The sequence below is a fragment of the Varroa jacobsoni genome, unplaced genomic scaffold (genome assembly GCF_002532875.2).
Source record: "Varroa jacobsoni isolate VJ856 unplaced genomic scaffold, vjacob_1.0 scaffold_626, whole genome shotgun sequence".
Classification (NCBI taxonomy): Eukaryota; Metazoa; Arthropoda; class Arachnida; order Mesostigmata; family Varroidae; genus Varroa; species Varroa jacobsoni.
The window spans coordinates 521912-534751 of NW_019213528.1; the positions used below are offsets into that span (position 1 = coordinate 521912).

At 40.5% G+C, this 12840-nt stretch overlaps 1 protein-coding gene across 5 annotated transcripts; it reads left to right on the forward strand.

Moving 5' to 3' along the window:
* LOC111262091 (SH3 domain-binding glutamic acid-rich protein homolog) lies at positions 1–12061 on the forward strand. Of its 5 annotated transcripts, none has more exons than XM_022836079.2 (5): positions 1–816; positions 6910–7035; positions 8219–8401; positions 9137–9211; positions 9417–10807. In XM_022836079.2, exons 2-5 carry the CDS (start codon positions 7009–7011, stop codon positions 9852–9854), a joined length of 723 nt encoding a protein of 240 aa, XP_022691814.1. In that variant the 5' UTR covers positions 1–816; positions 6910–7008; the 3' UTR covers positions 9855–10807. The 5 variants fall into 5 exon arrangements, with proteins under 5 accessions (XP_022691814.1, XP_022691813.1, XP_022691815.1 ...); XM_022836080.2 differs by lacking the exon at positions 6910–7035 and adding an exon at positions 10839–12061 and having other exon boundaries at positions 115–816; positions 9417–9459; XM_022836078.2 differs by lacking the exon at positions 6910–7035 and having other exon boundaries at positions 38–816.
* Positions 12062–12840: the final 779 nt, after the last annotated feature.

Sequence of the window (12840 nt, forward strand, 5' to 3'; positions counted from 1 at the left end):
TCAACGGACTAACTACCCTTTACACTAGCTGCCCCCTCACTAGACAGGGGTTAATCAGACTTGAACGTGTAGAGAACTTCGTTTACAGCCTACCATTGATTCGCTGTATTGATGTTGGCCACCAGCGGACAGTTTCAACTGGCTTGACTGCCAGCGCCAGCGCCGGCGCTAGCGCTAGTGCAGGCTGCTTTGGTATAGATGTCTAATGGCAGCAGCCATCGCAGTGCAAGAAGGAGGAGGGTCGCGAACATGAAACAGACCCAGACATGCTCAGGCCCAGACGGGAGAATCGTCGCTGTGCTTTTGCTTCGAGCTAGCTAAAGGAAGCAGGGCGAACGAAATGGCAGGCCGACTAGTGAGTCACCAGTGAGAGCAGCGAAGCACAGTTTAGCTGCAAGAAGAAGAGGCGTCGACAGGCACCAAGTGGCGCTGCTGCTGCTATTGTCGTTACTATTACTATTTGTCGCTATAATAGTGGCTATTCTGTTTGTTCGAAAGAGGCCACCAACCATCTAGACTAGTTTGCGCCAAATTTCAATCGTGCAGGACTGGAATAAAGCTCATGCCTGTTCTGTTATGAGTGAACCTTGATTTCTGCTTCGGGAAAACACGATAGAATTTAAAAAGGTGTGCAGCAGCTCCGGCTGCGGTTGTATCACACGAGAAAACCAATAAAGCCGTACCGAACGCAGGTGATAGTGAAGACTGTATCACAATCAGGTGGTCCGACGAAGTGCACTCAGTATGGGGCAGGAAGCCGACGACAGCAAAACCGTAATTACCATGTATGTTAGCGGAATCAGTGCCAGTAAAGAGGTCAGTAGTAGAAAAGAAACACGATTATAGACGTTCATAGGCGTATCTGTCGATGATCGTCGAATAGGCAGTGTTGTTGGCAATTTTTTGCTATAGAACTTAAACAGATTCGTGAAAGTTTAGCTATCTGTTAGATCCAGCTGTAAAGTGCAATCAATTCAATTGCAACAGAAGGTGAATGAACGCCCTGCATGGAATGCCTGAAAGCAGGACTCATTTAGACCAGGCGGGTCATTTGGAAGACTGGTTTGGCTTGTCTTGTCTTGTCTTGTCTTGTCTTGGCTGGAGTCAACCCGATACAGACCGCAGTGCATCCCTGTCTGAGAGTAGGGCGTTCTAAGTCTCGCAGTTGGTCAACACTTTCTTAAAGACCAGCCACTGGTAATACCTATCCAATAAATAGCAGCAGAATGAGAGTACTTACAAAAAGATATTCTGGTTGAGTAGCAGCAGATGGCAAGGCCATACCAATCAGAAGGATGCTGCACCCTGGGTAAGATGTTGAACGAACGAATATCTACTACGTATGTACATATTTGAGCTACGATAAATATGTGAATAGATATTGAAGTCTGTATGTATACATTGTTTTTTTTCTCGTATGGCATGATATTGATCGCCCTTGGCAAATAGCCGAACTAATGGATCTGGTTTTTGACTGCAACACACAGTGTGCATCTCTGTAAACTAACACAGATATTCATGGATGTCTGCGGTTCTGAGTCGAATTTGTTACCGCCTTCATAAGCCGTAATGATAATGTAACCGTGATGATATACGGGTATTCGTAATATTATATCGGCCTGTTGCTGAAATTACGTGTCATCTACCAAACTTGCTACGGCGGCATTTATACTGTTAAACATTGCTTTCTTAAAAACGCGTTAACGCGATAAGTGTCGAGTCGTATTGAAGAATATATGATGAACGACAGCTACGTCACCGTGTATTGTCTTCGTCTAGGAAAGCTAAAAAGTAGTGGGTAAACATCTGATTTCTTTATCAGCTTTTCTTGATGGCATCGTTCGCTAAGCACTCGAAAACGTAGGTTTAGGAGCTCGCTCACAACAGGGTAATGCTCTCCTACCGTTAGATGTATCCTACCTGAAACACATTGAGTTTAACATAAACATACACATAAACTGGTGTATTTACATAAAACAAAGTGTGGCTGTTGATATAAGTGCAAATAGTCGACTGGCCGGGCTTGTACAGAGGTATTCATTAGATTACTGGTCCTTTTTTTCAATTCAGCCTAAATTAGTTCATATACATCGCATAGGATTAAGACAACGTAATAGTAAAACAACATTTCTAAATGACTAACTTAATAGACTGAAAAAGCTTAAAGCACCCTTTCTAAACTAATACGGTTATGGCAACTAATTCTAATTATCTACTATAAGTTGGTTCCATGATAAATCGGGTGGCATTGTATCCATTGTTAAACCATACTGACAATCATAACGTCAGGGCAAACAACTGAAATTACAGCTACGTTTACGATGACGTACCTATTGACCATGTTCATGCGTAGAAGCCGTCTGCGGATCAGACGTCCACCGACTAGAAGAAGACCGTTTACGCTTATACATCACACAAATGTCCGAAAGTCTTTTTCAAACTAAATTATACCTACTTTATTTGTTATATTATTTACTAGAACGATTAAACCTGTTATGACAAGCGACTTCGATTCTCGTTGCGTCAGAGCTGCTTTTCGTCGATAGCCGGACGGAATCGAACGGTCGCTTCCGTGTCCGGCGTAGGCGGCGGTTCGTGCGCGCTCAGAAAGTCTTGCAAATGAGGTTTCGGTACTGTTGGTAACTGCAAAATTTAGTATGTGATAATTAACTACGTATTATGTAGAATCGAAATTAGCTGTTGTCGTAATAGAAGTAAATTAAAACTAAGCATTAAGAGTAGCAGTTCTCGCTGACAAAGTAGCCCACCTTCACTCAGATATAAAAGAGCATTGGCCTTAGTCCTGACATACTCTCCAAGCGCACTATTCTTGATCCGAGAGTGGTTGGAGAGCTGCGACAGGGCTTAACCGGGCTAATCGACGCTTTATTTTTAATTGCCCTGGTGCAGCCGGCGTTCTGATTGCCCCACTGCAAAGAGCCATGGTTTGGCTTAAGGGCTTCTTTCCTTTCTGCATATGATCTTTTCGGACTTTGAAACAGACTTTGCTACGCGCTTTTACTTCACGCAGAAATTATTGGTTAATATTGATTGCGTAATATACACGTTCCGTCGCACGGTACGGCTTTCGGAACCTTGGCGCTCGTAAAGCAGCAATCGCAATATTTCTCTGCGTATATTGAAATTATTATATATGCTGTGTATATATGTACGTATATATATACGATTAAGTGATCTCACTAAATATACGTACTATATTTAATGGTGTTGTTTACCAAGTGCCGGTGTATAGTGTTATAAATACTACCTGCGCTAACTGGAACTCGCAGCGTATTTGCAGCATGGGTCAGGGCAGGCCTGACATGATGACAGGACGTATGTCTGCCTGTCCCTTCGCGTGGCTATGTACGGCACGTAAACTGGGACGTTTTGTCTCAGTGGAACTAAGTTGCTGGACTTTTTCATTGAATCACCACAGTAACGATGCTATACGGTGTTTATTAGCACGTAAAACTAATTATCTAATTACTTTCATACATAAAATGGTTTCTATACGATTCTACAGAGACTGGTAGAGTCATACGGTTGTGAACTGTTTATTTATTACTACGATATTTGTCGTGTAACGTATAAAGTAAAATTGAGCAAGAATATACTTCGGTCACGATGGGCGTGTCTGTTACATAAGCGCGTATGTAGAGCAGAACAGAAAATGTTACAAGTTTATAGGCTGTCGTTTCACATATAGTGTAGATATTGATGTACTGCCCTTGCTAAATTTCAGCAATGTTCATATTGGAATCAATGTTATCGTGTATACGTTTGTTGTTATATATCAGTTTAGCTTATAAAGATTACTAAACATATCAGGTAGAATGTGATAAAATATGGAATTAGATGTTATGGTCATAGTATTCACAAAAAAAAATTATCATTGCGATATAAATTAGCTCTGCTCTCGTATATAGGACATAGTCGTAATTTGCCGTGATGTTCTTTTAGCGTCGTATAAGATGCAGATCTTTGGAAAAGAGGCTTTAACAAACAAAAGAGGCGCTAACAACGCAGATGGCCAGGAACCTTCAAGCCCCTTTGGCGTATTCATATTTACTCAACAGTATCCTAGGCTATATGAACGCTTATCGCGATCTAATAATTTCACCGCCACAACAGAGACGTTACGTGTGCGTGCTGTTATCAGTCAGTACGACCCGCATAGTAACTGATCTACATAATGTATCGCTCTGAGTCAGGATACTTGTCCATACGATTGTCTTTTTATTCCAATTTAGCTAACAAAACAGTCGATCTGAACATTGAATCTCAATGGCAACAGAAAATCTAGCCTCCCTTGTGTCACTCGATTATACAGAGGCAATATGTAGCACAGAGGCTGAATACTACGCAGCCTACATATTAATCTACGTCTCTGACCCCCCCTCCCCCCGACATCTCGAATGGGTAGCTTTTCAAGTTCCCTATGCGTCATACCGTTCATATGTACACATAGAGCAAATTACGCTGTTCTTTCTAGACGTTGTTATCGCTCAGAAACAGCTAAGTTAGATACTGCGGGGGCGGTGTCAGTGACGCACCGTCACGCCACCACCAAAAACAATTTAGCCCCATCTCAGTCAGCCATTAATTTCTTATGTATATCTGATGACGTTAAGTTCACTGAGTTGGATCGCTATGTTATAGTGGTCTGCTGTGAATAATTCACAGGATGGATTTCGCTCACGGCCAATACGACAGTGTCGCTTCGTACCGCCATAATATTCACGTCAAAGGATTGTTGTTCCCAGGCTATGTAGGTGGCAGGTTTCTACACAGTTTGCTAAAGCCGACTCTACTATCGAAACATTTACTTCGTTTTCGAAAGGGTTGAATCCGTCCCGAATTGACGTTAATTTTACACTGTGTACTACATTGTTTCGATAACTTTTTCCCCTTCTCGCAGTGTGTGTTAATAAAAACACCAATACGATAGATAACGCCTCAATAGTTAACAAACAAGGGCCATATCACGTCAATGTTGAATCACTTTTAAGTGTTATATAATACGTTCAAAATGAATATTTAACTAGATAGATTGCGACATTGATCACTGAACGAATTTACTACTTATTTTGTAATGTATTTTCTCACAATGTAATCGCTATTCGAAACCGAGATTTCAGCAATAAATAAGGGATAAAGGAACATTCGTTTTATAAATTGTCCAGGTAGTATTTGCGTTCCCCTTGTCGGTCAACTAATCGTATACAGGTACAATAAGGGAAACAGCATTATAATGGGGTCCGGTGATACGTATCTCATGCAGGAAAAGGCCTAGGTGGTGACCGAAACGAAAACGACTGCTACAGTCGAAAAAAGCTCAGCCCATCGCCTACGCAAAAAGTATTGCTCCTAATAATAAATACCAATACTCTTCAGCCAAAGCGTCAGCACAAACGGCTTCCCCCGCCAAAGCTGGTGATGATTGAGAAAACGAGCTCAAATCATGTCGTTTATGAGTAAAATGTTCTTCCGTACGTATGTGTTCCTGCGAACTGAGCGATACGATGTCGGTGTCGCGTAAATTTGAAATTAAGAAAATGTTTAAATTATGCCCGAAGCCGAAGTTTGTTGTTGAAACCTAACGCTGAACCGCTCTCCAGCTATTAATTAGCAGTTGGTCTAATGCACTCATATCCATTCATCAGGGCTGTTCTCGTGAGGTCACCGATGTTTAGCACTTGAATAGTTTGCTTGCGTGCTTTAATTGTCACTATGTATTTGTTGTTGTTGTTGTTATTATTACATCTAAAAATCTTTCCTAGCAACAATAAAATTCAATTAACCTACTAACGGAAGCTATAATTGTGAACCCTCGTTTCACTTTATCTATGATTGCTTTGATTGTATTGTAGCTGAGAAGAACAAGTCATCTTATACTTCTCTCGCGTGGGTGTGTGTTGATATTATACTATTTTATGCTAGCAAGCGATGTCATATCAGCTCTTTGAACGGGGCTAATGCGGTGACCTGCTTTTACGGCTTCTTAAGACAGAGACGGCTATTCCGGCAATGAAAAGACCGACTGACTCTCGTTCAGCCCACTGTTGAATGGTTTTACTTTCGCCATCGTGGCTGATTCCCGATGGTAGACTAACCATAGAGCTTTGAAAAGATTGCGTCTAGGGTTGCCGATCCTCAAGACAGACAGACAGACAGACACACTCACTCACCAGTCACTGCGTCTATTCAAAACACATAAGGGACAGCAGTTCAGTGGCCATATGCGAAATGGCCCCCACCATCTGACGAAGCCAGTGGCCGCCCATTATGGCGTGAAACTATCGCCACACTACCGGTGGAATCCAAGCGTAGTTTGCAAGTTCCGCTGCTATATCACGACACAAGCCGCTCGATGAACTTGTAACGAGCAACTGTCTTACTGCGTCGCTTATGGCTACTAATTATTTATATAATAATATGTAGACATCAAATCAGGGGCATTGCTATTTTCATTAGTCGCAAGACGGCAGCAAACGTTCGAGACGTAGGAAAGATCCCATTCAGTCAATGGAGTAGTAGTAGTAGTAGACTGCTCGTGAGATACGCAGCAGCTGTGTTCGTGTTGCCTGTATCGTGTGTCTTAGAAATATGTCTAGCGATGGTCATTGTATATGGCGGTACTGGTAAACCAAGGAACGAAGTACGTTTTTAATAGATATAGGACATTCTAGTAAACAACAGGATCTCACAGCGGAAGACAGAGGAAAGGAGTTGGCGACAGCTAGCTGAGCCAATGCCTAGTCCCTAGACCAATCATTATTTCAAGATTATGTCGCTTTCAATCAAGCGGATATTGTCTGCCTAGCGTCATTCATAACAGATTAGGAATAGCACGTTGAGATCAGGAAGCAGTTGCTAAATTTAGAACACTACAAATCTTTGTTTCAGCTTTCGACCTTCTATGTGAAGCCATATGAAAATGATCTTGGTCGGTAAAAATGTTGGATCTTTTAAGAGCCGCTCGCAAATTGAATCGTCGATTGAATTATGTCTTTGACATACGTTGACTACCTCGTAAGCCTTTCAAAAGCCAACGATAAACATACGAGTATTTGTTGATGTTGCATTTCAATCTTGGTTGCCGAATAGCTTATAGGAAGATATTTATGAAGATAGATCTTTATTATTATGTTCACTGTTTAAGATCTATAGGTCTATCTATCTAAGAGTAATAATCTAATCTAATAATATAAACCTTTGTCAGATTACTGGCGCGCTGCGTAATGAAGAAGTTACGCTTCGCTAGGTCGCGGTTCCGCCAATCGGACCTTTAATGCTAGAAAGAAATAGTAATCATCACAATGTAGTTAGTACTATGTAAAATACCAACTAAATCCAACCTATATCAGTTTGATTATCGTGAGTAAAACGGGGATAGATAAAGATAAATACCACTAGATGTCAATTGTTCCACCTAACGTATCCGTAAGACTAGCACCGAATGGCGTCTTAAGAAAACGTTGAGCGTATGAAGCTTTCGCCGATCCCTTGTGCAGCCCAATCGCAGGATCGCACATAACTGGACCCAGCTGTTCGTGTCTAAAGGAGTTCGCTCGGCGTTCAGCAAGAACACATACGCTGAGTCGTCGTTTTGTAAACTTAGATTAAACGGTTTAGCAAAAGCTAGTAATATTACCAGAAAATAATCTTCATTAGGATTAAATAGCCAAAGTCACGTCCCGAAAGGGTCTCGAAATGACGGGGGCAATGAAGACTCTCGGCCTTGTTACATATCACTCGGCCTCCGCTCGTGCCGGCCTAAAAAATTCCAGCCTGTGAGTACAGCAACAAAATGCACAGGTCTCACCTGGCAGTATTTCTGTTGTTTTCAATTGACTCGATACATAAAATAGTAAACACTATACTTCTGGAGGAAGCGTATTTTTTTCTACTTATAGCACACACAAACACACGTATAGCAAAAATCGCGCTGTGTGTCTCTCTGCAGACGGTAATAATCTATTCAATATTTAGCTCCCTTAATTCGCTCTCAGTTGGATTGAAATTGTTTATTAACGTTAAATCTATTAATAAAAGAATGATACATGAATGCAATGAATATATAGATTAAATTATTCATAAACATCTTATTTTTTCCAGTACTATTTAGCCATCTTCAAACGTTAATAAACTGGATAAACTGTACTCATAAGAAGCTTTTTCTTTCGTTGTTATGCTAAACACCACCGCCACCTAGGTGAAAAAACGTCAGCAGCGTGCAGCCATGATTCTCACATCGATACGAGTAAAGTTCGAGGAGGTGGATATCACGGAGCCAGGCAGGGAAGAAGAACGTGAACTCATGAAGAAAAACTGCAAGAACGAAGAGGGTCAAACACTTCCCCCGCCGCACTTTTTCAACGGAGGAGAGTATTGTGGGGTAAGGAGTCGTCCGATAATGCAGACAGATGTAGAATAGAAATGGCTCCATCTTGTGTCTTCCCAGGGGTATACATATTTTTCAGCTATATTGAAATTGGTTGACTCAAGCGACCTGTTTCATTTACGCAGCCGTTTCTATCAGAGACTTTAAATTTCCTTTGCATAACTATATGATCTACACTAAGGTTAAGTCACGTTTTAGTTAAAGATATCCACATAAGCCTTGCCGCTTAATACAAGTATTTCCTGGTACTACTGGTAACTGTCATGCTACGCTTATCCAAGGTGTTAGTGAACTTGACTTATGCCTTGCAGATTCTCGCGTTCTACAAACAAATATTTTAAATAGAGAATTTATAGGACATTTATACTGTGGCAATTTTAAGATTGTGGGTAGCCATCGTGTAATGCAATGCATCGCTTAAGTCAGCCTCTTTCCGCTAACAAAATTACTTCTTGCTGTAAAAACTTCTTTGCATCAGTTTGAAAAATAAACGGGTATATAACACACACATATATATCTTTTAGAATAAATACATATATTTAGTCTATTTCAAATATAACATATATATATATATATATATATATGTTAGAATGCACGCGACTCCGCAGGCAATGGTACTTATTGTGTGGAAAGTACCACCAGCCTATGGTGTTTACAACAAGCATTCAAAATTCAAGGTAAACCCATCATCCACTTGTTGGGCGCATTTTCTGTTACGGTGGTTTTCAGAGCTTCGAAGATTTCCACGCCGCGACAGAATCGGATCGATTGCCCTGGTTTCTCAAGCTTGATCCTGCTGAATTCGTAAGTTTCCTACAAGTACAAGACATGTACTAGTCTAAATAAGTTAGGAATATAGATGTGCCAAAAAACCGTGATATTTGTATTGTCCAACGACCGTCTACATCATATCAATCCATAGCATTACATTCTGATTTTACTATCGTGTTTCAAAGCGTTAATACATTTACCTCTTTCTACATTTACGTGCGTGCGTGCAATCGCGCAGGAGTTCCTGTACGAGAAAAGTCGTTCGGCATCAGTTGAGAAAGGTGAGGGAGAATCTAATGAGGTCAATGGGAAACAACAGGGGGTCGATGCTAAAAGGGTGTCGAAGAAACTCGTAGGCGAGGATGGACTTGACGTGTTGGAAACGGTCGTAGAGAAAAATGAACTAATTGGAATAACCGAGGAGGTAACAGTGCAGAATGAAGATGGTACGATAGAAATCCGCAAGAACGTTTTAGAGGGTCGGGATAACGAGGCGGAAGACGAAGGTGAAGGCGAAGGCGAAATTGTGCATACTGAGGAAATTGTCACAGAGCAGCCAAATGGTAGCTATGAAGTTATACGTAGAACACGACGAAAAATTGTTAAGCAGGGTGCACCCCCACCTGAACTAGTTGAAGGCGCTGAGGAAGTTGACGAACAAGCTGAAGACGAGTGAGGCTTTGAGGTTTAAAATTCCTTATACACTTATAGGCATAAGGCAATTAATAGCGACCGGAAATAGATGCGGGTTTATCATTAATATTATCTATGAATTGTTATACGAGCTAATTGTTTTTTCTTTTAAACTTTTGTAACTTGTTTCACGTATCTATGATGTATATGGCCATAAAAGAATTCAGGGGTAAGCTCTTTTTTACTATAGCGCGGCCATATATGTACTTGGACGAGACGACGGCCGTGTGCCTTTTATTCAACTTAGTGACCATATTACTCTAACGAGAACGTCATAAACTACAGTTCAGTCAGGTAATTGTGCTTGCTGTTCGATGATACCTGTTTAGTGAGACCTGAGGTCATGTTTTCAATTGCTACCAAACGTATTCTAATGTATTCTGCTATTTGTTTACAAATTATACGTTTTAATCATAGCGATCTGATTTTTAGAAACGAACAGTTTAGTAACAGGGTGATCTGCGATGGCCGCTCATCAGTTCCGCTATCGCTGATCTGTACGAAATGGATAAGAAGCTATAGTTTTCCTTCTCTAATCATTTCGAAGCATCTGGTTGAATATATAGCTTGGTCAGTATTTTCACCATAACAACCCGTGGTGTTTGGAAACATCTTTATCTATCATATATAACGTACATATTATGTGAGGTACGAAATAAGTTATTATTCCACGTTCATTGCATAATAGTGCCATTTTAATGTGTTTTATAAATGTTTCGTAAACAACTATGGCATTTCGAAGATTTTTAAACGAAGGTATACGAAGGGCAATGCGTACAGTCAGGGCATGTGCATAATGCAAATCATTATGTTCATTAAGGTCTTTTTAATTTAATTAATTAAATAAGGTTTTTATTAAATCAAATAGTGTAACGCACTTATATAAATTACTTTGATAATAAATCAGGTTATGATGCTCGGTTGGTTTAACGTGAATCTTTGTTGCCTTTTTCTTTCTGGATTTCAGCATGAGTGTGCAGTGTCGGCTTCTGTACCACACCCTATTATCCGCCTATGGCACCTACAATTAACCTAACAGCTACACCTACCGTTGTGTACTAATGCCCAACGCATAACAAAAGCAACAAGTATCCCCTAAAAAAGCGGTCGTACGGACAATGATTATTATATCGTAATCGATACAGACACACACAAAAGAAAAAACATCTCTGTGGTGGCTCAACGACGATGTAGATGTCGCTTTAGTTGGTATTTATTTTCGAAAAGCAGAATCCGCTAAAACGGTTGATCAAAATTAACAAATTTAAAAGAGCGAATCCTATTAGAACAGTTTTATCTTGTGAAAGGTCGAAGCTCGTGCGACGTCAGCCATATCGATACGAGACCTACCTCTGTTTAGTACATTAAACTTTTGTTAAAAGTAATTTTTACCACCTAAAGGATTTGACCTGCTTGAAATGGCAACCGTTCATGCTCACCGGTATATCCTTTCTCCTCCCTAAGGCGCAGGGACCTTCACTTCATGCAATTTAGAGTTTCGTTCGATGAAGCGATCTTGACAGCTATTATTAATTACGATAACACAGCCTTGTTGTTCAGTGATAGAGCTGATACATTTTACAAGGTCTATCTATTACTACCCTATCCGAGTTGTTTAACATCGTCGCATAGGGAAGATAATTTTTTAGAGGTAGATGACAACGCTGTGTCTAGTATGCTCACAAATAATTGTGATTTTACTCTATGTGACTGTGCGTATCTAAAGTAAAAATCATCCTATAATCTGGACTAGCTAACACAGATTCGTTTCCGACGTAGGCCCTGTCTTACATTTGCCAGCTATATAATCATTACGATACATATACATGCTAATGTACCAACTGTCAGTTCAATCTTTCAGCGACGCCAGTCAGTCTATCGGATCAGGCGCACGACGTAGAGGGATCTAAGTTGCCATCGATAGAAATTTACCCGTAACTAAAAAAGAACAGAACTATTCTAGCGTTGCCAAATACGGCTGTACATTAGACTAAGCAGCATCTGCCAATGACGATAAATCGACAGACGTTATTCTTCAAAATGCTTATCGATGTTCTAACGTTTAACGACGTTGCCTATTAACGTATTTATTACTATTAATAACGTAAATATATAGTCTATTCATATGTCTATGAAAATGATGCCCAATTAATAAACGAGACAATGAACAAGAACAAAAAACGTGTAAAACTAAGACTTGTTATTGCAAATGTACCAAGAGACCGGTAGACTAATCAATAGCCATGTAGCATATACGCTTTTGCAGACCTTCAGTTTACAGTGTCCATCAACTACAGTACATTCCTTAATGGTGCACTATTCATCATTTAGGATAGTCGTTTTGATGGAAGAGCACAGTTAAATCTCGGCTGCGAGAGGCGAAATTCAAATTAAACATATTGTTATGAGCTAAGGACTGTGGATAGGTTAGGATATAGGGTCCCGGTAATAGCTTCATGGGTAACGTATGTGCCTGCTAATTTTAGGGACCTGTTGCGGTTTAGGTTCGAATCCGCAGGGCATAGATACACGCTTCGCTTCGTGCTAGAAGCCAGTCAGGCGTCTGATAGAATACCTAAGAACAATTCCGGATGTAAAGCTCGCGGTCGACGAGTTAGGATGTTTAAACGGTGCTTTTTAAAAAAATCACCCATCCGGTAGAAGAATTGATGTTTTTTTCAGACATTCCGTGCTTTTCGGAGAAAGCGTTTTGATTTGATCGGACGCGACAGGCATACGCTGCCTTGATGACTGTTCGTCCTCTCTTTTAGTTGTGTAATACATGCCTTTTCGCAGATGAATAAAGATTGATTAGTCCATAAATAAATTCTGACAGAACTATGCCGTCCATTCGGAGACGCGTCATCTATTATAGGGCGAATCGGTGCTGCAGTTCTGTAGGGAACTTTTTGCCGTACATCTACTATAAATAAAATATTTACATGTACGAATCGCTATAAAATCGCAGT